General features: G+C 44.9%; 1 protein-coding gene across 2 annotated transcripts in view; it reads right to left on the bottom strand.

Annotated features, from left to right (window-relative positions):
- Positions 1-4,622: 4,622 nt before the first annotated feature.
- The window catches only part of mxi1 (max interactor 1, dimerization protein), a 28,379-nt gene continuing 5,135 nt past the window's right edge, over positions 4,623-27,866 (bottom strand). For both annotated transcript variants that reach the window (XM_078291489.1, XM_078291490.1), the window contains exons 3-6: positions 26,749-26,778; positions 7,618-7,732; positions 5,861-6,056; positions 4,623-5,011 (exon numbers count right to left, since the gene is read on the bottom strand). In XM_078291489.1, the coding sequence (XP_078147615.1) occupies positions 4,848-5,011; positions 5,861-6,056; positions 7,618-7,732; positions 26,749-26,778 (505 nt within the window). In that variant the 3' untranslated portion in view covers positions 4,623-4,847. The remainder of the gene's footprint in view (positions 5,012-5,860; positions 6,057-7,617; positions 7,733-26,748; positions 26,779-27,866) is intronic.

The following is a 27,866-nucleotide window of genomic DNA, read 5'->3' on the forward strand; positions in this document are numbered from 1 at the left end:
TGCTGCTATTCAATATCTTTACATTTTTCTACTTTTATGCAAAAAAATAAGGATTCAGTGTGTTATGTCTCTCCAAAATGTTACTTTAATATAATTGTATATAACTATAGTGTTTTAGACTGATACTCTTTATATTTATTTTGGGTCCATGTGAGTCTTTGCTCCTGGGAAAAACAGACTGGTTGAAGCATTCAGGTTTGACAATCTTGGTGTTTTTATTGTAAGTATTGCATCTTCAACTTACACAGCTAGAATCATCATCAGAGTGCATGTTTTACAAAGGATGGCCACAAGTTCAGAACAACAGGGGGGTTCCCTAAAGTGGGACTGCTCGTCCGGGAGCTCGGTCGGGCTAACTTGACCTAGCCGACCCGTCCGGGAGTGTCAGTCTCCCACGCCTCGGAGACGGAGAGACGGACGCCGAAATGGAGTGTGGGTTAAAGAGACACTGCCCTTCCACTTCAACAGGCTGTCACCTTTCTGACCGAGCTGCAAAGTCAGAACTCAACACCACTAAAACCCTCACCTTCACCTTCACCACACTCAACACCTTATGTCTAATCCTAACCTTAAATACAGAGGCAAAAATATAGCTTTTAATCACCAATTTTCAAAGATATGTCCATTTTTTTTGACTTTGCAGCTCAGCCAGAGTGTGAAAACCACTTTACTCATCCTGATCCAAGACCTGGTGGGATCGGCACCAGAGTTGGGGTCAATTCACTGTCAACTCAAAATGTAAATTGCACTGAAACGGCAATTCATCAGACGATAGAGACTTCATTTGCTATAATCTCACACTGGATATCCCCTTGTCTTTTTATGACAAATGATATCCAGCTTTTTGAATTTTGAATATCTGCTTCATGAAGTACATGAGTAGCTGGTAAACGGACCCCAACTGTGATCAGTGCAGACTAATCTGGACCAGGTGTCTTTCCCGCATAGCCTTAGTAAAAACATGGAGAACACACACACACACTCACAGGAGAGAGGAGGACAGACCCAGGGTCAATAGCATTAAAATTATTCTTAGCGTTTGTTTTATCTTGCTTGGAGTACCAGATCGGAGCGGTTTGCCACGTAAGACGATACAATGAGTGCAAGAGAAAAAAGGAAAATAGATGAAAGTCAATGTATTCTACCTTTCTGTGATTGACATCTTAACCCAACACCATCAGAACTGTCCCGAAGCGGTAAACCCCACCCATCTGGTACTCCCAGCAGGTCAAAACAAACACCGAGAAGATCTGACCCAGGTCTGGAGGAGGAGTGAAAACTATTTGTTGTCAAACATGGGCCCTTTTTCTCTCAGTAGTGCAGGTTCATAAAACCAACAGATGAGCAAGAAAAAATAATAAACAAGGAGAAGATGGAGGTTAATAACTTAAAAAAGAGGCAGAGTAAAAATGTAAACTGCCCCTCAGAGCGAGAGAGAGAGAGAGAGAGAGAGAGAGAGAAGAGGACACTGAGGTGTTCTGAGGTGGTTTTGGCGTTTTTGTTTGAAGATGGAGCACCAGCAGCGGTGACTTTCTGATTCAATGCCAAGTCCGCCGACATGTCAGACGATAAACACCTTAACGACGTCCTTCTGGGAAACCAAAAGATTTGTTCTGTGTTTTTTTTTTTTCTTTAAATCCTCAATCGGAGGTCCTTGTAAATGTAAGACACATTTTGACGACTAAAACGCAAGTCTAATAGAGACTACAATCCTCCCAATAGAGGAAAGTGGAGTTTTAGACCCCTTTATTGTGTAGTAGCCGGCGCAGTATTTGCCAATTAGTCTTGGCTATTGGTAAGCCTTGTCCAGAAATAACCGCCTTTTTTCCCCCCCGAGGCTCCACCTTAACAAGTCATTTAGTCTATTATCGAGTACTAAAATCTATCTTTCTTAAAACAAGTGAAAAAATCTGCCAGTGGTGAGCTAATTTCACTTGTCTCCAATGCAGTTTCACTTGTTTCAGGAGTTTTCTAGAAATGTGTCAGTATCTTGAAACAAGTCAGAATAAGGCAGATCACTGCACTACTATCAAGAAAACACTTGATTCTACAAAATACTTTAAACAAGTTGATTTGCGTTGGAAACAAGTGAAATTATCAAACCCCAGTGGCAGATTTTTTCACTTATTTTAAGAAAATTCGGATTTTCGGACACAATATTAGCCTGAATGACTTGTTAAGATGGAGTTGTTTTTCCAGTGTGAGACACTTCAGAAGACCCAAAAACAACCGGACAGGTACAAGTGTGAGCACAAATGTGCACCGGTAGGCTGGGCACGTAGGGAAGTGGAGGTTCAGCCATTTTGTTTAGACCTACCCAGCTGCTTTAGATCTGCATCACTGTCCCAGACGTAGATGGGGGGTCAAGGGTCGGCTTCGGACGAGGCTGTTGACTCTAAACAGGCGAGGCTCAGCACTAGGAGCAGCTTAGGGGCCAATTACATTTCAAGTGTCCATCGAATAAAGCATCAGAAAGAAATGAAAATAAAATGGCTACATAACTTTTTTTTTTGTCCCCTCCCCTCCCAAAAAAATAACAATAATCCATAACATATACAATTCTTAAAATAAGGAATGAGGAATAAGCAATCATAAAGAGGAGTAAAATAAGACAGAACCAAAATAAGTTAAGCTTTTTCTTTTTTTTTTCATTCTTTGTGTTCGTTGAGGGATTGAGAAATAAATACTTAAAACAGTCAATTCAGGGTGGTGTTTTTTCTTTTTCTTTCACACACGAAAGGAGTCATGAGAGTTGAAAATGACAGTGGGAAAGAAAAAAAAAAGAAACAAGAAGTGCAAATTTCGGGGCGACCTCAGTAATGCCAGGGGAGTTGGGATGGCAAGTCATTGACATCATACACCCTTTTTTTTTTTTTTTTTTTTTTCCCCCCTCACACACTTAAAACTTCTGCTCCACAGATTACCAGACCACTAGTGGAATGCCATACAGCTTTTTTTTTTTTTCCCATTCATGAAAATTAAAAACAAGAGAAAAGAAAAAAAAAATTCTAATAAATAAAACGAGTGCCACGCAAACTCAGCATTCAGGAACAGAAGTCCTGCAGGGTCGCTTTCCCGCAACTGGAGAGGAAGTTGTTCTGTCTCATTTTTGTCATCTTGAAGTGTAACTTTTTCTTTCTTCTTAGGGCAGCTACAGAATTAGTAACTTTTGAACGTTTCAACCAGCAAAATGAACAAAGTAATACTGTCCATGCCACATTCACTGCCACTCTGAAGAAGATAAAATCTTTCCAAAAATATAATTTAAAATGCACAATAAACACAGGTCAAACAGCAACAGAGGCAATAGTTCTATCCATGAGCTCTACCTTTTTTTTTTTTTTTTAAACTCCTTTTTTTTATCTTTAATTTATTAAGCTATTTGTATATATGTACAAAAAAAACCAAGCAAGTTGAATTTGCTTTTCTGGACGGTCTCACACACACATGGGCATGTGTCTTTAGAGAGAGAAGAGAAAAAAAATGGGAGTAGTTCAAACTGACGAGACAAAAACGACTACAAGAGTTATTGCTTGTTACTGCTGGAAAGAGGATGGACATCTATTCCAAAGTTTGTTGTTGTTTGGACTTGACTTTTTTGTTTGTTTGTTTTCTTACTTCTTGGTTTGTGCCGGTTTTTATGAACAGCTCTAAAGTAGGCAAGTGCAGGATAGCTTGTTGAGTAGCTGCTTGTCGAGGGAAAAAATAAAAAATAAAACAAAAAACACACACAAGTTACAATTTCCACTCTTTGAAAATGCACCGAGCACCCACATTCGACAGGAATGTATATATATTTTTTTCCTCCGTTTTTTGTTGGTGTTTTCCTCCCAGGCTTGGATGGAAACAATCGCAGCAGACACGCTCGCTTGCTTTCGAAGCTTGGTTGTGGATCTGATCTGCTTCCCCCGTTGGTTTGTTTCAGAATAGCACCAATTCGAGTGTCCAAGCTGCTGCGGTGTCAAGCAGAGGTAATGAAAGACATAAGACAAGGATTCAATTTAGAAAAAAGAAAAAGGACGTTTAACAGGGCCAAGCTATGTTGATATGGCAAGTTAACCCACAGTGTTCGTCAATGTCCAAATTTAGATGTGCTCCTGTTTATCCAGGTCCGACAGCAGAACGTTAAGGTTGAATACACAGGATCAGCTCAAGACCCTTCCACATACACACAGAACAAAGAGAACCAAACAGAAACTGAATTATTTCCATATTATATGAATTTAAGTGCATTTTGGATCAAATCAGGGGTTGTACGTCTAAAAAACAACTCAGACGATTGAGGGTTCAAGGAGACATCGTCCTCAAAAAAGAAAGAAGTAAAATCAATTGTTCCCTTCGATTACGTGGGTTTAAAAAATCAAGATGATGCTGATCATAGATTTTTCATATCAACCGAGCGTCTGATCTCCCTTTAAAAGAAGCTTAAACCTAAAACCAATTGGCTCTCGTATCGCGATCATCAGCTACTGATTGAAGAGCTGGCTCTGTGTTTGGGTCGAGCGCTGGATCCCTGGCGTCGGTGTTGGTCTGTTCTGCTCAGAGGTGAAAGAGGGACTCCCAGTAGGACTCCTCCGACTGTGGGTTCAGCAGCATGGAGAGGGGTGGAGGGGTGAAAGGGGGGGGTGGAGCAACTAAAGGCTAGGGGGCAGGACGGGAAGTTGCTGAGAGGCAGGAGCGTCAGGGGCGACGAGAACGCCATTAGCTGGGGGGCGTGGTCGTCGTCGGAGGCGTCGGATGCATGTACGTAGGCATGAATGGATGGATGGGTGAAGAGACGGGCGGGCAGGCAGGTTTGGCGGAGGAGGAGGAGGAGGAGTAGGGGAGGAGGAGGGGTGTGCGGGGGTCTAGGAGGAGAAGGCAAGTTTGACGCTGCAGGAGGAGTAGCCCTCGTCGCTGGCCAGGCTCTGCAGGCTGCTGTGGTCGTCCAGGTCGCTGGTGCTGGCCGTGCTCACACTGTCCAGCTCTCCATGGGAGAACTCCGTGCTTTCCACGTCCACCTCGATCTCCTCTGCAGCCGAGAGACGAGCGGAGAGACGGGGAGAGAGAGAGAGAGAGGGGGGGGAGAGAGACGAAAGAGAGATTAAACAACTATCCCTCACAAGAATCTCTTAACCTTTAATAATGACTGCTAACAAGAACAGATTCAGTTCAGTCCCACGGAGCATTTGCGGTGATGACATGTAGATCTAATAATCAGTTAATTTCAATGTGATCTCAGCTCTCTCTAGTTCATCAGCTGCCTTTTCTAAAAGAGAACACAGTGCACAGAGAATACATGTTAGGCTACTGGGCTTCGTAATCTTAGCAGCTAAACCTTAAGCAAACATAGCACATCATAAAACATACAGAGAAGCATCACTTATACAACGATGTGCTTTACTGTACAGTGTTAAAGTATATGTTGTCTTGCGGCCATAAAATGATTTAGCTATATATATCTATCGCTATGTACATCACTGTATTGCAGCAGTCCATGCAAACTAAAAGATGAAGAACCCAGAAGTAAGTTCTCCCATTGTGTGACATCGTCAAAACTCTTTTGCATGCAAAGAGGAAAATTGTAGCTAAGGTGTTGAGATTTGTACAACTTTTATGTTCCAATTTGGCTCTTGAAGACCACGGCACTGTGGTAAAAAACAATAAAGGCTTTAATATATCGCTGTTGTTAGGTGAAAACCTCCTTTCTCCAGGGAAGGTTTGTTGAACATGCTTCTCACTTTCAGCAACACCGTGCTTAACATCTGGGTCCTGACCAGTATAACCAGTTCTACCGAGCAGCTCTACTGGAGCAGCTGGGGGTTAAGTGCCTTACAGTCCCTAAGCTAAAACCCCGGTTAAAGCCTGCAGCCCGACTCACCTTGGTCAGAGTCGGAGCGGTCGGAGCAGAGGGTGGAGCCCACACTGTCCATGCGTATCCTCTCTCCGTCCCCCGGGCTCGGGGCCCCGGCACCGCTGCCTCCGCTCAGCAGGTCCAGCTGGCGCTGGAGGTGCCTCTGCTCGCGCTCCAGGGACTCCAGCTGGTACTGGCTCTTCCTGTCCGCCTCTTCAAGTTTCTGGCCAGGGAAAAAAGAAAAAGAGAGAGAGAGAGAAATAGAGAGAGAGAGAGAGCAGGGAAAAGGTTAATCACCTCAACATTCTTAGACCAGGGAAAGACTGAAATGGAGGCAGACTAAATGAAATAGTGTGGAGGAAGAGGAGAGAAAGGTGGAGATGAAGAAGAGGATGGGAAAAAGAAATAGGTGAATGAAAAAATACATGGTGAGGGAATAGAGATAGATAGATGGGAAGAGAAGAGAAGCGACAGGGAGAGTGGGACAGTTACCTCTACTGAGGAAGAGATCAGAGGGAGACTGGGACGAAGGACAAGAAAAAGACAGAATGTAGAAAAGATAAGAGTGAGAGAAGGAGGAGAGTTGGAAGAAGAGGTGAATTACTTAAGAAATAGTGGTGAGATACGGTGGAGATAGATAGATAGATAGATAGATAGATAGATAGATAGATGTTGGTGGTGATGATTTATTAGTCCATAAGGAAATTATTTTTGCATCACGAGGCTGTCAGATGAGAAACACAAAACAAGCGCTATCGGTTCCACAGCGTCAGCGTCGGTCGGCACTCAGCCACTAAACTTATCTTGTCCTTTGGATCTTCTACCTGCCAACAACAAAACACCCAGGTGACTCCCTCACTTGCCTTGTTTACACCGTGTCGCCCTCTTCACCAGATGCCTTTGTTTACGGCTGGTGCCATTACAATATGAGCGAAGGCCATGGCAGCGATTGATACGGCCGTGTTGTGCGCTAACCTTGTCGCCTCACGTCACGGTCGCCAACAGCGACGAGCGTGACCCCCGGCGACGGACCAAAACAATGAGCCGTCAATAAGCGATGGAGAGACTCAAGTTGACAGCAGCAGAAGCGTAGAGTGGGGGGGTGGGGGTGGATGTGGGGGGGGCGGATCCGCAACAACAATGTCGGCTTTATGCTTCTCCTCTCTGTTACGTGAATGCACGCTACGCTTGGCTTTCCACATGCAGACTGCTCAATCTCAGACAGTCACATGCTTGTTTTTAAAGTGGATGGTAAAGCGTGAGATAAGATGTCTGAACAGGTTATACGCTCCGACAATACTGGACTATCAGGCTGGGAAATTAACACCAGCGACCTGCCGAATACTGGTCAAATCTGGCTGATAGGTTTGTGTCCACAAAGCACTTTTTGAAGTCTGCGGAAAATGTATTATGTTTACACACCCAACAATGCGTCTTTGTTGAAACATTCGTCTTTTAATATGTTGAAGAAAAATAATATTGGAGTATATTTGACTTTCTTCCTACCAACTTGAACGACTGTAGCAATATGATATTTCCTTTACTTGTCATTTAAGCAATGTCCTGTCTTTCGGTTTGCCTCCTTGTTGAGTTTTGCTATAGTTCAGTTGTGTCTTTGCCATCTTGATATTTTCATTTTTTGGTGGTGAAATTTATCTTTGAAGCCACTCCGGATCTCACTATCTCACTTGCACAAATTGTGATTTTTTTTCCTCTTCTTTCTCTTCTATATATGCCCAAATAACTAAACTGAACTAAGCATCAGCTGTGGATGGATTAGTTACCTTTATGTGTGCTTTGGCTTTGTTGAGCAGGCCCAGGGTGGTGTGGCGGTTGCAGTCGGGTCCCAGCGGTATGAGGGTCTTCAACCGCTCCAGACACAGCCGCAGGTGAGCTCGTCTGCACGGGACAGAGGAAAAAGGAAAGAGAGGAAGAGAAAGATTAGACAAAATGAAACTTTCTTTGTGGACATAAATTAGAAAATGATTATTCCATCCTAAGGGTTAAGTGTCTTGCTCACGGGCACCTGGAGGGAAGTTGTTCAGGGAAAAGTGTGTTACTCATTCACTTTTCCTGACCAGACTTTTCCAGCCGGTGGTGGGATTTGAACCGGCACATTTTGGTCACAAAACGGCTTTTCTAACTTGTAGGTTACCTCTTCCCCTATCATATATCAGAGGGCAGGAGGTTCTTAAAAAGGAAAAATCTGACCCAAAACCTTTTAAAAATAAGCGATTGCCAATGTACCTTCCATTTCTCATTTCTTATTCCCATGGATAACTGACAAAACACAGACAACGTCACTTTGAGATATAGAAAACTGAGATACTAGCTCTAAGATTGAAAACCACCAGTGAGAAAAAAATAAACTCTTGTAGATACAGCTGAAGAGTTTACTTTTCACCTTTACCTCACTGGAGGTTTAGAGCTACTATCTCAGTTTTCTATAGATTTGATTCCTGTTCCCACTGAGCACCTATAAACCTAAGGACTTCACTACTTTTTCTTAACCCACAAGGGCACCGAGTGTTACTTCTGTCATTTTGAGATATTTCCAGTGCAGCTACAATGGAGGTAGATAGCAGAAAAAGCTGAATGATCACACTTTCTAGCTATTTATATGCCCATACGCCCACCTTGGATGGTAAGCAACAAGTTCACATGCCCCTTATCTAGGGGTTGTCGAATGTGTTTTCCTGGGAAACATATGAAATCACTAACTAAAGAAGAAGTAGATGAGGCAGGTTGAGAGAAAGTGGGTGCACCAAAAAACAAAATTACAGCACTTCATCGCAAAATAACTCCTGGAATGCATCGAACATCACAGACTGATGATCTCTAACATTTTAGGCATGTCCAAGGGTGGATTTTTCCTTTAAAACATGCAGTCCAGGAACCAAACGCGAATGTGATTCTCTCTCATTAAAACACACGACTACTCTTGCCTTGTGAGAGCCCACCAGCAACAGACCCACAACTCACTTTAAGCCGTGACCTATAGTTCAACAGAACCACGGTTCACGTGTCATGTAAGCCTCGAGACGATACATTATCCTCTGCTGGTATTTCTTGCGCCCTGCCCAGGCTTTAGTTACCCTTCTAGCCTACATTACAAAACAACAAGTTTTAGCTGATAGGCATGGGGGGAGGGAGGAAAGGTGTAATGGCATTTCCTGGACCCCGCTTCGGCTTCTACTCTCCATCATCCTGACAGTCCCTTAGCCCGTGACTGCAGACAGGCCCTGAGTACTATCTATCCCGCTAATGGCCCCGAGTTGAGAGGTAAAGAGAGATAATTGAGGCTATAACACAATCAGCGCTCCATTAGCAGGGGCTGCCCTTTCAGCTTGCCTGAAGGGAACGGCGGGGAGACATTAAGAGTCAGTGGACTCAGCGGAGCGACCCAGACCCAGGCGCTATCTCTGGGGAAACCCGGATGACAGGCCCAGAAGACCAGACCAGGAACTCACTGCACTTTTTAAACTGGGCTAGACTGCTATGTTCTGCCATGCTCTGCTGCTTTAAGACTGGTGGAGACATGTGAGTGCTGGCTGGCTGGAGTATGCGTGTGTGTGCCTGTGTGTGTGTGTGTGTGTGTGTGCATGTCTGTGTGTGCGTGTGGAGGAGGGGAGGTTAAGCTATGCATGGATGGCCCTGATAAGAACATGAGAGCGAGCCATTACACCCGTGTGTGTGAGTGTGTGTGAGTGCTTAAACTATGTGAAAAACAAGAGCACTGCATGTCTGTTGTTGGGGGAGCGTGAGAGTAGGTGCCGAGACACTGTTCGTATCACTACAAGTAAGGAAGGTATAGGGGGGACACACACAAGTTTTCAGTCAGTGGGTGGGGGCGATAACTATCAGTCTGGCCCAGGTCATCTGTCTGTGTAATCATTTCTATTCATGGGGCTCAGCAGAGCTCGCCTTTGCGCTTTATCAGTGAACAGTTTATCTGCGTCTGTCTCATCTGAAACCTACGACCATCATCTTCACCCTGCAGGCCCACACACACACACACACACACAGAGATATCAGCTGGCAATTAATCACATTCTCCTCTGTCACAGCGACCCGGGGGGTTACAGGCAACCTCACCTAGGACACGCCACAGAAAGGACATGGCTGAAGATAGATCTGTATGATTGTAATCCTTGCAAAATTATATTTCTGCACGTTTGCCAACTTTTGGTATATCAACATCTTGACCATTTTCAACTACAGCAGACCTTGTACATGAAATGAAATGTTTCAATTGTGCAGCCCTAGTTGAAGAGCTCATGCACACACAAACTCACACAGCCTTACACTGCTTTATACAGATGTGCATTATGTGCAATAACAAAAAACGCACTTAAAAAGTCTCACTTTCGGTCTTAAACACAAAGCGTACCACTCATGCACGTGTGTACTCAAAAGCCACACTCTCACTGTTAATGCAGACACGTGCGTGCTCAGACAATCACTCACTCTCTTTCTCTCTCACCCCAACAAATCCAAATAAACACCTTCTCTAACACATGCACACTGCGGCGTGGACTTTGACTGATGAGGCCGGCTGGCTGGGAGGGCAAGACGGTCTGGGCGGTCTGGATGTGTCTGGGCCTGTCTGTCTGGACCTGTCTGTCTGGACCTGTCTGTCTGTCTGTGCGGCCAGGCGTCGGGTTAACAAACTCCAGACACCGGGGACCGACTCCTCATTCTCCACCTCCTCCTCCTCCACTCCCATAGAGATAAAAACAACCATCTCAGCAGACAACCTCAGATAACCCGCCACTTACTACCCCCCCTCCGACCCACTGACAAGGAGTGTGTACGGAGGGGAGTCGGGGTACACTGACCACACCGGCACCGGAGAGTACCGCAGCGTCCTCCGGCACATTTCTAGGAGTGGCTGTGATCGAGATAGCTCATTATAGTTCTTAGGACTAAGACTTCTATTAGTGAGTGCGGCACGAGGCGTCGCTCGTCGGACTGCTGAATCACCTCTTTCTGCCGAGTCAGTGTGAAACCACAGACACCCTTCCACACCCAGATGACGATGATGATAAGGAGGAAGAGGAGGAGGGTGATATCGGCGAGGCCGTCACTGGAGGCTTGTTTCTGCACTTTGAGCACAAGTCCTGTGTCTGTCCTTTCACAGCTACCTTGTGTACTGTGAGCTCTCCTCCCATAGCAACACTGGCTTCTGGCTGGCAGCATGTTGGCTTCAAACACCCTCACTGTGCGTCTTATTGATAGACAGGCATGTGATGTGTGTGTGTGTGCACCACGTTTGGCCTAATCTCTGTCTGCATGACACGCTCTTCTGTGGGACATTCTGATAAGTACAGAAGCCACAAACAGCATCAGAGGGAGGGTGACAGAAACAGACAGAGAGAGAGGATATACTACATCTGTATCATACATGACAGGTGTCTTCATGAAGACAGAAAAGCAGGGAAAACAAGTTATTTCCCCCATCAGAAATGATTGACAATTGTACTTCAAAAAGAAATCTCTGCAAATCAGATCCCTGGAGCCACAACAGCACACAACAGAGAGAGAGAGACAAGAGACAGATGGAGCAACAAGCAGGTCTATCACGACAGTCCACATCACCAGTACTATCTCCAACTGTCTCACTAAGGGGGTTAAGGGTCACAAGCTCCTGGCCACTGGTGTTGCTCACAAGATAGGTCAAAGGTCCTAATCCCCAAACATGCTTGTTTATCATTTAGGCCCAGAGCCAAAGACCTTAAGCCCCTCACGGCTTACAATACGAGTGGCTTGTGAGCATAAATACCTGCGTGCGGCCACGTAACCCAGCAAAAGCGGCGTACTATTGCCCGAGTTCTTAGAAAAGGCTGTGGCTCGTTACATAAACAGCTATGGATTTACTGTGCAGCTGATAACTTTGTCGCCTCTGCTGGTAGGCTGAGGATAGGTTAGGTGAAGTTTGTTAAGGGATGCGACATCACAGGATCCCAGGCAACATCACTAGGATGCAGCTAAATTTGCAGATGTGGCATTTCCTCAAACGGGTTAAATTGCTCTCCTGAGAAGAAGCAAGCAATAGCCTGTTAATGAGCCTCTCTTATTCTATGTCTGTTTGTTTTTTTTAATTGTGTGTGTGTGTTTTTGTGTGGCGTTTTTAATTGCCTTTTACTGTACATTGCTTTGTTTATTGCCCTTTTTTGATGTCTCTTTTGTGTAAAACACTTTGTAACCTCAGTTTGTAAAATGCTACATAAATAAAGACTTACTTACAGAACATGTGGCTACATTAGCCCACTGTTTTACAATCATTACTTGTTATAATCGTTGACTGTTGTTTATTGACATTTGTTTTGTTTCACGCTTTGCCAATTTTTACTGATGTTAAACTATGCTAGCAAAGCTCTTTGAATTGAATTGAAATTGAACTGATAAAATGTTTAAGGTAACATTAAAACCAGTGATAAAAATAGAATAAAAAATAATTTGTGCAGGTGAAAAGACACATCACACCTCAAAACCAGCAAAACTAAAACAACCAAAGCAAAACAACAAAAATCTAAATGACAAGACATAACTGGAATGAAGAACAAAACCTATATGACAACAGACGTGACGGAAACAGTTGGACAATAAGCAGATCCATAACGTGACAAGAGGAATAAACATAGATTAAAAATAGCTTTAATGCAGACTCATGGTGGTGAGGCCTATTGCTCTCTCACCTTGTTTACCTATCCACCAATGAATGGCATTAGCTAGCTTTAGCTTGCCTGAATGGGGAGTTTTCCATCTGTGGCAGATTACGTAACACATGGCCAGGACCTGTGCTCCAAACTGTCACGCACAGCAGGGATATCAAATCCCTCACTGACAATAAGACAACAAAGGCAGATAGGCCTAGTTTTTCCTTGTATCCGGTGTAGGGGGAGAGAATCCTGGGAATGCAAAGGAAAATAATAGCATGGTGTTTTTTTCTGCCTAGCGGGTAAACCTTTGTAAACAGCTGCTTTTTAAATCCCACGCTCTCTCTGGAAGTCAGGCGGTGAGCTTCTGTGAGCCCTGTGTCTTAATACAGATCGATTTCTGATGTAACCGTCTATTCAAGGGAAACCACGCCTACTGCTGAAGTTGCTGCTGCTATGATGAGCTCCCATATGGGTGTATGGGAGTTACCTTCACTTGTAAGTGAAGCTATTATGCGGTCATCTCTATTGCCTCATTGCCTGTTGCATGCTTCTCCTACACACCAGGGTCAGATATTAATGCCGGTTCGGGGCAAAAATGCCCTCGAAATTTCACAAAATGAGTTTTGCACGTTTTTTTGATCAGACAACAACCAAACATGCAGCTTGAAACAGTAGAAAATGATTGTTATGCTGTTTATGTGATTGTATATGATTTAAAATAAAACAAATCTTACTGGTACAAATTGAGTGTTTATTTGCCAATATGTAATGCAAATGTGTTGTCTCATAGTTGAACAAAACTGTCCCCAAAAAGGACTAAAAGGCCCCTAAAAAAACAAAAACAAAAACAGATCAAGAGGGCAAAAAATGCCCTAGAAAAAACCCCCACTTAATTTCTTACCCTGCTACATAGGAGCATAATGCAGGTATGCAAACGGCTCCTATATACATTTAATGCAATTCTCTGTTGTATCCCAAAGAGGCATAAGTCACAGGCTTGCCACAGACAGCCAGCCTTCCCTTTCCTCCTGAGACAATGGGGCGCTTCCACTCCTCCATTGCGTGTGTGTGTGTGCATATGTGTCTCTGACTGTTTGTGTGTGTGTGTGTGTGTGTGTGTTCCTGTGGCTTGTGTTCCTGATGGGCCCCAGATGGGTTCACAGGCAGGCAGCTCTGCCTTTTGGCTCTGCCGTGTGAGCGAGCAGCCAGCCGGCCCCGGGTCACTGCACCACACCTTTCCTCCTCACCCACCCTCCTTCCTCACCCCGACTCCCCAGGAATCACGTGCAGGCCCGGGCGTTTTCTCTCAAACACCACCGGTCTCTGTCGTTTTTTTTCCCTCAGTTCAATTCAATTTAACTCAAACTCAAAGTTTTGCTTCATCGGCAAGGCCAGATACTATTGCCATGGTGGTTTGCATTACAGTTACGGATGGGATGATACGCTTATCTCATGATACAATTCGATACGCGATATGAGGTTCACGATTCGACACAACCATGATACGATGTAATAAATAAAAGTTCAATGACAAAGTCTCACTGTGCAGAATTATGTTTATTTCTGAGCCACAAATCGTTCTAGCAATGGCATTGGCTTGCTAGAATGTAAACAACAATTTAAAAATGTCATGTGAAATTTCGTTTGTGATTACTACAACAGAGTAAAATGTAATTTTACTCTGCCGATTTTAAATGATTAATTTTTATGCCCCACGATACGTATTTTTATTTACATATTTTTGTATTGCAATATATTGAATGTCAATATCGTCCCATCCCTAATTACAAAATATAACAATTACATCAAAGCAACAGAGAGATGTGATTAACCGATTAAAATCATATGATTGGTGATAGAAGAATAAGACTATTTTATACTAAATGAGAAAAAATGTGTTGTCGTTGCTGCACTGCTCCCCCTCTCACTGCAGCCGCCTCGCTTGTTCTCCGAATGCGTCAAAACTGCCTCCAATGCGATTGAAGTGCAGCCCTTTTTAAAAGGAGCACTTTGAAGCTCTCGCTTGTTGGTATGGGAGAGCTGCCCACCACAGCTCTTACCTACGCACTACATACTTCTCTAGTCAGTATGGAGAACACCGGCTCTGCTCCCCCCCCGCTTGTTTCCTTTCATCCAACGAGAGAGAGGGAGAGAGAGAGAGAGAGAGAGAGAGAGAATACACATACACACACACAAATGAAGGGATCACAGCAGATCATGTGATTCTGACATCCTTCTATAGTCGAAAAACAAGTGTCAGAGAGACAGACAGAGAAACAGAGTTAAATTTTCATCTTATATCTGAAAATCTTATCCAGAGTGACTTAAAACGAGCGCAACGGCAGATACAAGCTCCAATTCCTAGATCACCAACAAGACAAGCAAATGACAGCGATGGCTGCAACGGCCAGAGCCGGAGAGCTTTGGAAATATTCCTGTGACTCTGGAGGAATCATGTAAGAGAGAAGTGTGAGGATAACACAAAGAACCCGAAAGTGGCATTTCTAAGGCTCTGTCCTGTCCTCACTCTTGTTTAAATACGAATACACTGCCTGTCTTGTCTTTAAAGGTATTAAACTGTATATGATGCTGACGGAAGCTTCCAGCATCTTGAGGTTTTATTCCCCTCTTTCTTTAAGAAAAAAACAGAAAGCAGACCACCTTGTGATTCTTTCGTTGTGCAGTGATGTTGTTTCGGAGGTGAATCTTGTGACTGAAATCATGCGAGTCAAAATGCACATCCATTTTAAATTTGCTTCTCTATTGGCCCAAAGGAGAATCATGCTTGGTAGTCACCTATCTCGGCAAAGATCACTCTGCCTGAGACTAGAACATATAAAATACACAATTAGGACATCATCTAGCAAATTCTACTCTATTTCTGCTCTTACCCTACAGGTGTATACTTTTTTTTTTCACATTAATTTTCCTGTGGGAAGTGAGTATTGGGAGGGGAGGGGGGTAGGCAGGAAAAAAGAAAATTAATATTCATGTTCTATGTATGTGTTCTCTATCTGCGAATAAAAATAAATGCCTTAAAAAAGAAGAGCTGGACATGGAGAGTAAAGCTGATATAGACAGAATAGTGTTTTCTTTTAGAACAGCTGAAAACAGCACTGACAAACCAACGCTAGTTTCTGCTTATTTTTCATTCAAATTCCTCTGGAACCAACACCATTAGTCGAACCGAGAGCGGCGGAGGAAAAAATATGGCTGCCCTAGATTCCAAACTTGTGAATAAGTAAATAATGAATGACTTCTCAGGCCATCCAAGATGTCTGACATAATTACTGGATGTGCTCTTAAAGGGGAGGGTCAGATTTCCAGCCCAGATACCAGTCAATACGCTTCCCTTTGGCAAATCCCTCACTCTCCCAGACCCCTTTAACACACACACACACACGCACGCACACTCTCGTACACGCACACACATACACGCCAACCCCCAATTTGACCTACTTCTATCACGTGCGGAGGGAGAGGAAATGTGACCCTTCACCCAGTTATTACACTAATTACACATCACCAGTGACCGCCTCAGTGGTAAATCTCCTAAATTGACATGTGAAAGGAAATTAAGACATCATTACACAGGCCCGCTTAGCAATTCACCAGCCAAAAAAAAAATAATAATAATTAAATAATACAATAAAAAACACACAGTGCTTGACTTTGCAAGTGTAAGGGAGGGAGTTCTTTTGTTCCTCTCCTGTCTCGCTCCTTTTCCCGTGTCGAGGCTCATTTAAGGCGGCCGCAAATCAGGATTCGCAGCGATGTCAAAGATTATTGGAGTGATTACACTACTTTGTAATGCAAAGCCTCATTTAAACTAGACTAGGCCCTGTCCGATGAGCACTACATCAAATCAGCGGCAAATTATCTCTCTACTACAGGGAGGGGTGGCAATCCAATCAAACACAGAAGAAAATGTGGGGACAGACGTTTTTCTCTTTGTGATTCGAGTGCTCTCATTTTCAAAATATGCTAATTCATAACTTGCTAAAATCGGTAAACGTGAGGTGCTGGTTGCTTAAATATTGCTTAGTGCAGTCGCCAAGGGGAAACCACATGTAGGGCCCCGTCTCCCAGATCATACGGAGCATGTGAGCACGTGGCACACTGATCTATACTCTGTAGATGGTGACATACAATATACATGTGTAGGGGCTCAGCCCACTGGCAGCCTATACATTTGTCCTATACGATGCTTTGTTGCGTGACCGTAGGAACCACTATTGTACCCAGAATGCACTCACACACGGGCGCACTGTTGAGGACGGATGATTCCGGCTAAAATGATCATCTAAAATTACTTACTGGATTACAGGAACTTAATTGTTTTATCACGCTTTAGGCATTTTGAATCAACACCTCCACTATTTACAACTACAGGTGATGTTCTCAGTGAAATGAAATGAAATTAAATCTTTCCATTTGGATACTTCTAATTAGATGAAGAGAACAATAATTTGATTTAGAGAGTAACCCCGAAATGTGCAATTACACTTGAGTAATTGTGCTGCTCACTGTAGCCCATACACGTGAGCGTTTACAGTGTTACACACTCACTCACACACGCCTACACACCACATCACACCACACCATACACAACGGCTCTCTGTGTTTGCTCACCACCTTTGTTTACTGGCTGGCTAGGCTAACACAAAGAGAAGGGTTGTTTTTTCTGGTAAAGATGCCTCTTCTAGGATTCTCTACTTTTTTATCCCTTCTGTCTCTCTCTCGTTCTCTCTTTCACAGAGTTGGGGGGGGGGGGTCTTTCTCTCCCTCTCTCTCTCTTTCTCCCTCTTTCTCTCTCTCTCTCACATGACTGCTATGGGGTTGCAGCTTGGGTCACATGTTTACCCATACAGACAGACAGTGGCACCTGACTGAATAGGGTTTTTTTTTAATAAGGGGAAACTACCACTCACTAGGTTGACTGCTGGAACAGTCATCAACTAAATAACAGCCTAGCTGCAAAACCGGAGCTCGCCATATGTGCTTTAGCCAACTACTGCTTTATTATCTCTGCTATAAATGGGGGAGAGTGTTCAGGAAATGACTGCAGATGGAAACAAGCTTATATCTGAAATGGGTCTGGACTTGGTTGGCAAGGGCTATTATTCTAGGTTTCCCTCGTTATGGGTAACTTCATGCGTTATGATTTGACGGATGGTTCTAGCATTAGCCCATGGCTGGCACGTGACGTATAACTCACGCATAATGCCATCAATACCCATTGGACAATTCCATGATAAATGACATGCTTGTTACTGGGGCAAAGGTAAACAAACAGCCGGCCTATACATTGAAGCCAGTGTGGTGAAAGTAATATTTTGTCCGCTGGTGTCACACATCAGCTAATCCGTCACATTTCTGGTCGCACACGCTCACACACACACACACTCACGCACACACACACACACACACACACACACACACACACACACACACACAGGCACACACACACACTCAAGATTAGAACAGTCTCTGCCCCACAGCCGCTGTAGGCTTTCTTCCACTGACGGACTGATGCTTCTCTCATCTCCTTTATGAAACATAGACAGATGGGATAGATGGAGAGAGAGGGAGAGAGAGAGGCAGAGCGAGATGGAGAGAGAGGGCGAGAGATAGAGAAAGAGAGAAGATGGGGGTTGTTCTGTCTGTGTAATCTGCCCAGAAACTAGCCTTCGGCACAAACGAGAGTCAGGCTGGGTTACACTAGGTTTACCAATGGCAAATGACTGAAATCTCTTCTGCTCATTTCAAGTTCCCTTTCAAATTTGAATATCAATGCAACATTTTCAGTCAAAAACTCTGGGCTGAACATAAAATACATGCCATGACATGTATGCTACTTTCATGACTTACATCCAAAGCATCATATAGTGCCGCGAGTGCATACATTTTAGGCATGGGTGGGAAACTGAACCCCTAACCCTGGCAGCTCGACAGCTCGAGTGGACTAACTGGACTGAACCAGTAACAGCCTTCCCTTTGTCAGTTTTGACAGTTAGTGCTCATAAGGCTACTTTGACTCGGAGTGGTAGAAATGTTCTGATAACCTCCAGCTCTTCCCCCCTGGCACCCAACAGGACAAAAGAGCAAGAGAGACAAGGAAATGGGACTTTGTGTCTATTGATAGAAACACACTTTAAAACCATCAGCCCTTAAGACCTAGGATGCCTGGCAGGAAAAAAATGGTCCACTTGGATGCTGCCCTCTGAGTGTTTGTGTGTGTGTGTGTGTGTGTGTGTGTGTGAAAGTTAGCCTGTGGCCAATGTCCTAACCGGTTCAATCGTCCATTGAGTGTTTTACTACGCTCTCCAAACTGACGGCCAATTGTTACATTTGACAAACAGGACTGAAGAATGAGGGGAATGCTCATGTCTCTCCTCCACACTCAGCACACACTCACACACACCTTCACACACACCCACACACAACACACACACCAACCCCCTTCCCGCTTGAGGAACGAAACAATTATTAACAAGTCTTGGAATTCCTCGGGAACCACGCCGGATGATGACCTATATTCTGGGTAGATGGGGAGGAACGAAAAAAAATGCAGAGGGGTGATAATTCATTGCTGCAAGTGGGTGGGTGGGTAATGGGACTTTGATTCCCCACCCTGACGTTTTTTGAAGATTCACGCAGTTGTGACCTCAATCTCCCCCAAAAAAAGAGATTCAGTGTCTGTAAGAGAGCGTATCTTTCCGTTAAAAACACACACGGATTCAGGGTTGAAACCACACTGGAAACTGGGAGCCATAAAACGCAAATGGGAGCTTAAAAATCAATGCGGACTCGCAGGGACACGCCCCCACCCCTTCCTGACCAATCCCGAGTCCACAAGCGGTAAATAAAGCGAAGCGCGGTCGATTGTGCTGGGTGGACCGACGCTTTCGTCACGCTAACCCGCTGAAGCCATGCCAAGCCACAGAACGGCATCCCTGATGATGCATAGCAACAGTGAAAAAGAGGGAGGGAGGACAGATTGGTGAGGAGCGCTTGTAGGAACAGAAGAGAGAGAGATGGAGTGAAGGATGGATAGCTTAAGAGAGGGAAAAAGGGCAGACAACTGAAAGACTGGTGTAGCAATTTGGCTCTGTTCAAGCAATCATAAGACATATACTGTAAATACATGTACGCACACACACACACACACACACACATGCAGAGAGTTCACTGGAGTAAAGAGAGGGAGCAGGGGGATGCGCAAGCTGTGTGGTGTGTGTGGTAGGGCCAAGGGACACTGGGCTGAAACCCATCACTAACACACGGATTAGTTCACACGTGCACACTGCCTTTTAATCTGCTCCACTGACAAAAGCTCCACTCCGGGAGAGAGAGTGAGGGAGCGAGAGAGATAGAGAGGGAATGGGAGAGAGAGAGAAGAGAAAGAGACATAGAAATAGAGACAGAGGGAGGGAGGGAGGGAGGGGAGGGAGGGAGTAGGGTAGAGTTAGTGAGTTGGAGAGAAAGAGGGATGGATACAGAAAGAGAGAGGAGGGGGGGCATGCCTTTAGGTGGGCTGTAAAGACTCACGCCTACAAAACAAACACACGCACACACACACACACACACACACACACACAGTGGCAGGGATCACAACAGATCATGTGACTGATATCCTTCCCTACTCAAAGTTCCACATCTCCATCCATCTGTCCAACTATCTATCCATCCTTCCTACTGTCCTCTTCCTGGCTGCTGCCCACCCCCGCCCCACCCCCACCCCACCCAACAGCACCCAACAGCACCCAACACCACCAACCCACCCTCACCCTTTAACCTGGGGTGAACTGATGGGTCAGTTAGAAGCTTTGGATTAAATCTCCAATATGGCCTGGCTCCTAAAGCGGGCCTGGTGTAAACCCAGGGAGATCCAGCCAGATGTTGGCTCTGTGTGTGTGTGTGTGTGTGTGTGTGTGTGTGTGTGTGACAGTTCCCTACAGCTGTGGAACTGTCCAGAGCTGCTTTACTACATCTGATGACGGGTGGGGGTGGGGGACTAATCCAAATATTCTACATCCGCCTTTAACACACACACACACACAAACACACACGTATAAATACACAAATACACATGTACAGTATGCGCCCAAACACACACACAATCACTCACTTAATGTATGTAGGTTAAAATCACCAACGTATCTTAGTAAGTCACTTAACCCAGTTGGCACAGCAGTCACTCCGCTAGGGTTACGGTTTAGTCCTCACCCCGGAAATGGCAAATAACGACATTGTGTCAGTCTACGTGCTGAGGAAGCAAGAGGATGTGAGGTAGCTGTGGGTGGGGGTAAGGGGGTGGGGACTTGTCCTCTCATTGGTGAGCAGCTAACCTCCGCAATTGGTCAGAAGCGAGCGGTGTTTTCCCCTTTTCCCCGGCTGTGTGGCTAAAAATAGAACACATAGTCATATTTAGCCTAATTGAGTCTGTCTTGTGTTTCCAACAAGCATCCATTTTTTCCCCCTTTTCTCTCTCTATCTCTCTCTCCTTTAGGTACAGATTGAGTTAGCCAGGCTGCTAACGAGACATGTTGCTCCAGCAAGGGGGAAGGAACACAGGACCATTCCTTCCTGGAACGCTATGTAACAGCGGCCCCATCCACTTGGCCCGTTGTGGGCTTATCAACAAGCCTGACACGCTACTGTTAATGGCACGGGTTGAAAAACAAGCTGTGTGGGAGGAGCTGAAAGCTTTGCAGGAGGTTGCAGGAGAGACTGAAAGCACCGTCCCTTTTTCCAAGTTGATTAATTTGACAAGTAACAAACCGATTCCAAACAAAACATTTCCATTTCTGTCCTTCAAAATCAAAACATGCCCCGAGTCGGACGCCCTGGGCTTTAACTTGCTGACTAAGCCCGTATGCCCGTCCGGCCTTGTTCCGTTTGGTTACACACTGTCCTTCCACAGAATGCTGTGAGGATGCAGTTTTGCTGTATAAGGGCACAACAAGAAGGCGCCAAGATAACATGAGTCAAACAGGCGGGATGTGAATGATGGGTGAGCTGTCAAGCGCCGACACCTAATCCCCTGTGTGGTGCCTTCTCTACACCTGTCTTCTTTTACAGAGCAGTGGTGTGGGGATGTAGGGTGCTCAGGACGCGGGGCAGAACAACGGTCACCTACGATTTTTCAATGTCTTCTAATATCTTTTGTCATCGGACAGCAGGCCAATGGGTATGGCTGGACATGTGGCTACTGAGAAATACGCTAAAAATGATCCATAATAATGCTTGTATTCAGAGTTGAGATAAGGGCACATACTGCGGATTTATCTGCAAACCTGTGTGGGTCGGCATTCAGACTTCAGCCTTGCCTGTGCACTGAAGCTCTCGCTAGGCGCCTCTCGAGCAGCTACACATGCAGGGCAGAATTTCCCCAAAAAGAAGAGCTCCCTGACATCTCTGGGATTCTGACTCCGGGAGTCTGTTCTACTAAGCGATGTCTGCTCTGGAAAAAAAGTGCCCTAAGTTCAGCAACCATTGTGTGTTTTTTGATTAGCCTTGCATTCAATACCCAATAAAGACAACATCTTCATTTTATTTAGCCTTCAATATAGGCAACCTCTTAAACCTCAAATCATTTCCAGATTATAGCACTTGATATTGAAATCAAAGCCCATTACAGGCCTTATGAACGAACAATGCAATGATGTAAGTCTATATATTATGCTAATTAATAAAAAGCTATCATATAATTAGAAATATGGCACCGCTTTTAGACCTATTTGATATATGCTATGATGCAAGAGAGGGATAATTTAAATATTCTCCCCTGCACTGCCCCAACTCATAGCTGTGTGCCCGCATTGCACAAGTCAGAATACGAGTGTCTTGTTTTATGTAGATTTTATTGTGGCTGAAGGACGTAGGAGCGTGACTTCCGTTTGCCAACTCTGAATTGGAGCTACAGTGCATATCAGTTATATATTGCAAGGCAGGAAGCCACAGTGACCAGTAAATCCCCCAATTCAAACTAGGCACTTTCACTATCTTACAAAAAAAGGAGACATAAAATCGTATTGGACCTCCACATAACAGCTGGGTACCGACCACAGTGGCTGGTAGAGGAGGCAAACTTCCAAGCCACAGCCACAATTAATCAGCATTTGACTGGTGGTGGTGGTTGGTGTGAATATCCCACTCTGATACTGGCTCCATGCGTATCACTGTGTTAATTACAGGGTGGAAATGGTTGCACACACTGACACACTGGGAGTGTAGATCAGGCTTGCATGCTGCTCAAGGCTTCCCTGAGTCAGGTGTGTTTGACCTATCCCTCTGCTCATCCCGTCAGCCTGTCAATTACTTCCTCGTCCTCTGACACCGTCGTCAGTTAAGCCGAAGCTGGGCTGGGACCGGCACCGGACGGTCGGAGGGAGGGGGGAACGTGCCCCAGCACGTGTGCGTGCTGTAGCTGGGCTCGCCAGACCAAAGATCAAGTCCCCTAAGCTGCTTTCCTGAGCCAAGAAAAGCTTACAAGTCGTCACGTTGGACAGAACAAATGGTCCCGGCTTTAGGCCCTGCAGCGAGGCCTCAGAATAGGCTGCGCTCGCTGGGCAGACAACAGAAAGACTGGTGCAGCAATTTGCCTCTCTTCAAGGAGCATCAGCACATCCAGAGAAAATGTAGCCCAGGCTTATTCATGTGTGACTGCTCATGCCACCCCAAGGCTGGAGCACAAGTATTAAGTTCATAGCCCACTGGTTGGAAAGAATGGGAATACATGAAGGGCTCCATTCCAGAAGGAGATATACATTATTGGAAAATGTAACAACATGCCAGGCATGACAGTAAAACTACTTTTATTCTACGATAGGTTTTTGAGATGAGACTCTTCATGTCAAATCGATTTGGAAGTTATCTTGTTTGCAATGAAATAACTTTCATTTTAAGATGGGTAAGAGGAATAATTAAAGTCTTATCTGACCATATATCAATTGGTCCAGACAGGCTCACATTTTACAGCTCACTCAGTTCGTGACAACCAAAGTGTAGGCTCAATCCAAGTGGAAAGGTTATGTGTGTGTGTGTGTGTGTGTGTGTGTGTGTGTGTGTGTGTGTGTGTGTGTGAGAGAGAGAGAGAACACCCACACCATTCCAAAGTTGATCGCAAATGAGGCGTGACCATCTTCATTTACCACGTGCCAGTGAGCCAAAACAAATACCAGGGGGGCACACCTCAGGGATGCTCTTTACATGCCACCCAAGGGCAACAGGCTCGGGCAAGAGACAGACCTGTTAATATTCCACAAACCCACGCTGAAAGGTGTTTAAGACACGCTGTTTGCACAACTCCCCTCGTAAAGAATCGAGTGGAAAAACTAATAACGCTTCCATGACCTGGGAACTGGTGGCAATATCATTTCCCATCTTTATTATAAGCCCAGCCCTGATAAACAATATTAAAATGAATAGTGAGTAGTGGAGGAGGAGGGCAGATGATGAGCAACAGCTCCCTTGGATTTATTGTGGCAAGTAAAAGCCTGTCGTATTGATTATCCATAAACAGAGTCATCATAAAAAAACATGCTAGTCGAATAACAACAGATTAAACCCAGTGCCATGTAATGCCATAGCTGTTTATTGTATAGCACATCCTCCACCTAACAAACAGCGCTCAACCAACAACTAACCTAAGCTGGCCTGTTACGCAGTGGAATTTGTCATCAACATGTTTCAAAGAGAAATGACTAATAGGCGCAGGCCTGTGTGATCAAAGGGGTGGAACTGCAACGTTATCTAGTGGGGGCATGCAAGCCCCCTTGGCTCCTAGCTTAGCACAGCATCTGTACATACTGTTAAACCCTACTAAGGCGGTGTAATTTTGTAGTGACGTGGAAGTGAAATAGGGCTGTTACGAGGCACATGATCAAAGCTTCAGGGCCATGGCGTTATCTGGTTGCGCCGCTCTATGTGAGCATCTGGAATGTGTTTTTTTTTTTTTTTTTTGGTCCCTTTTATCTGGATCCTGTGGTCTCTGCTGACACGACTCTGCTCCTCGCGGGGGTTATCAAGGCCTGCGGTAGCCGTGGAAGGCAAAGCGTCTCGGCCGCAGGAAGATGTGAGGGGTTGATAAGCGTTGAAAAAAGGCCCCAGTCAGGATGGACCATAAAGGAACCGCCTCCAATTTACAGCACTTGGAAGTCTGCTGAGATGGAACGAAGGCTGCTCCTGTTGCAGAATCATGGTATAAGCCTGACACACTTGGGTGAACAACTATGCCTGATACATATAGCTTACAGTGGGGCATGTGCTTAAAGGGAATTGGATTAACTGCTGGCAAAAAAAAGGGGGGGGATTATAAGCGATTTTGACTTTAAGTGTGCTTCTTAAAAAAGATGGATTACCATTTCAATTTTTTTTCCTCCTTCTTTGCTAATGGAAATTTGATTAGGCTTGTACTGTTCAACTACCAAGCAACAACATCACGCTCATTGTATTGAGGTGAAAAAGAAGAAGGCGGTGGGGAACAAAACAAGATCTCAGTGTATCATGACTTGGTACAGTGGTGTGGTACAGGGCGACATGTTCCAGGCCTCTTCTGTTCTGCAGCAGATCTCTCTCAGTCTGCATCGCTTGCTTTATCTCTGCCACATCCCACACACATGCACCAAGGTGTCAAGGTGGAGCCAGAAAGGGGAAGTGTGTTAGACGGCAAGTTTCGATGAAGCAGTGGAATGTAGTGACAAGACAGAATACACCATTTTTTTTGGCTATAATATATCAATTTGATCATATTTTGACTTTTATGTTTCATTGTTTCAATTAAATAATTAAAACTGGTTCAAAACTGGGAAGTAGTCCATAATTCCCTGCTGTGCTGGCATGTTAAACCACGCCAGCTGAGCCAGGATCGAATCTTGTGTTAACACATTACTTCTGACCTGCCATCTACAGCTTTGAGTTACTTACTAGTCTGTTACTTTTGATTGGCAGAGCCGACTATAGGCTCCCGACCTGCACAGATGTGGCATGAACAAGCCATAATACAAAGAATGGCTGCAAGAACATGGAAGTAGTGATGAAAAGTGGCTTTAGACTGTTTTGTTGGGGCAAACAACAAAGGCTGCATCTATTTTTTTATGTGTTTGAGAAGGAACACTGCAGCCCCGTATGGGTGCCGCAATCTGCCGGGGCCAGTCAGCCGACCGGCTGGCCTTGTGTGGCAAGATGGCTTCGCATATGAGCACCAAGATGACACATCAACTCTCGTCTATATTTAACTCACTGGACGCCTCTCCTTCCAATGTTCCCATCCATTTAGGAGAGGCTGCCAGGGAGAATGGCGAGAAAAACAGGCCGAGGTGATATGTAATTACAGTGAATGGATCCGGCCTCCCACATCCTTTCATTGTACCCACACCCTCAGAGATAATGAAATGGAAGGCAAGCTTTTTTTCTATTTACCATAAATCCTGCGAGTCTAGCCGCTCTTATTTATGGTCTCAAAGCAAACTCTTTATAGCTTGACTCTTAAAGCTTGCAAAGTCACAAAGCATAAACACCAGCTAGCACCCTATGTGGGTGGTGGACTCACAATCTGATAAGGGCTTCTAAGAAACCACGGTCTTTGCTCTCTTCAGAGGAGACTGAGGTAAACCATCACAAGCAAAGGTCTCCCTCAATACCCAAATTTTCTTTGCTTGCAGATGCAATCTTGACAGAGAATGCAAAGATATATCTCAGTAGCTCTATGCTCGAGCTAGGAAACCACAAAAAGGATACCATCTAGGACTTCTTGTTTTGATGTAGGGACTGACTTTGCACCGATCAAAAAACATCACAACAAGCTCTGCACTTTTGTCTTTAGTTTCAGCCTGGCCTGCATGCACCCTAGCCTGTCCGTGTAACTCAAAGCCCTTAGCAACCACGCTGTTGCGTAACTCAACATAGAGCTAAGAGTGTGTGTGTGAGAGAGGGGAGAAACAGAGGGAGGGAGAGAGAGAGAGAGAGATAGAGAGAGACAGAGAGAAAGAGAAAGAGAGGGAGAGAGAGAATGAGAGAGAGAGAGAGAGAGAGGAGAGGAAGAGGGAATGCCCTTAGCTTAACACAACTAGGTCACCCTTTACTTTTGGCTTTAAGGACCTGTTGAAGAAGAAACGCTCGCTTGAGGACGGGCTTAATGAAAGTAAGATCTGAGGGACTTGTTTAGATGTCAGGGCAGGGTGTGTGTTCCCGCATGCTGCGTTCTACGATTTAGAAGTGAAATAGTTTGAAAACTCAAAGCCAACTCACCTATTCTTCTCCAACTCATTATGTGTGGACCTGCAAAGAGATAAAAACAGAAGTTGTCATACAAGGAGGAAATATGCAGAGACTACAGCTGTTTTGCATGCCAAGTAAGCAAAGTACTGGACTATCTGTTCCTGAAAAAGCAATGCGTTCTGTTAGGGGCTTAGGGTAATATGTATATAGGAGCTAGACAACCAGGGCCTGAGAGAGACACATTGGCTTTGTCTCATTTGAATGAATTTATTAATTAATCCCAAATGAGACAGTAGAGTGTAGGCCAAGTGCACCGGAGCCTTCACACATGACAGCCGGGCCTGCACTGTTGCATTACACACATTACTCTTCCTCAACTACTGCACAGCAGCACTCTGCGTGTGTGTTAGGTGATGTGAGCACACACACACACACACACACACACACACACACACACCCACATACCCTCTACACGCAGCAGCCAGGGTTCAGTGCTCTGTTAATAATGTAAAGTGAATCAGCTGGTCTCTAAGAATGTCTTTGTGTGGCAACAAGCTGAAGGGAGACGGGCCTCCTCCTGATGCTTAAATGGCTAGGTTCCTCTCCACCCAAACTGCACAGCATGGGGTTTGGGGGGGGGGGGGGGGGGGATGGGACCAACCTCTCCTGGATCATGACAACAGCACCTCTCTATATTGTGGACTATTAATACCGCAACACGTTTCATTTTCCGCTCTTTTTTTTCCCTGTCATACTGTGCTGATCTGATAGTCGGTTGTCTTGTTAATACGGAAGCAGGAAATAAGAAGAAATGGGGGATAAGAGAGGGGGAGGAGGGAGGATGGAGGGGAGGAGAGATAAGACAGAGGGATTGAAACAACAACGATGGCAACGTCTCCTTGTTTTCTGAGCGCTGAACGTCCGTGGCTGCGGGGGAGTTTGTGGGAGTTGGCTCTGCTTCAGAGAATTTTTTTTTTAAAATATGTTTAATTATTTACATCAATAAAAACACCATATGTCTCCATTAGAATACATTACTGTCCATGTAGTTGTGTATGCAAGACTGGGTGTCAAGTCAACTGTGGCAGTATATTTGATTTAACACGACAAGGTCTATGGCCAAGTGGACTTGCTGCTATCACAGCAAT

Source organism: Centroberyx gerrardi, chromosome 3, assembly GCF_048128805.1.
Source record: "Centroberyx gerrardi isolate f3 chromosome 3, fCenGer3.hap1.cur.20231027, whole genome shotgun sequence".
Classification (NCBI taxonomy): domain Eukaryota; kingdom Metazoa; phylum Chordata; class Actinopteri; order Beryciformes; family Berycidae; genus Centroberyx; species Centroberyx gerrardi.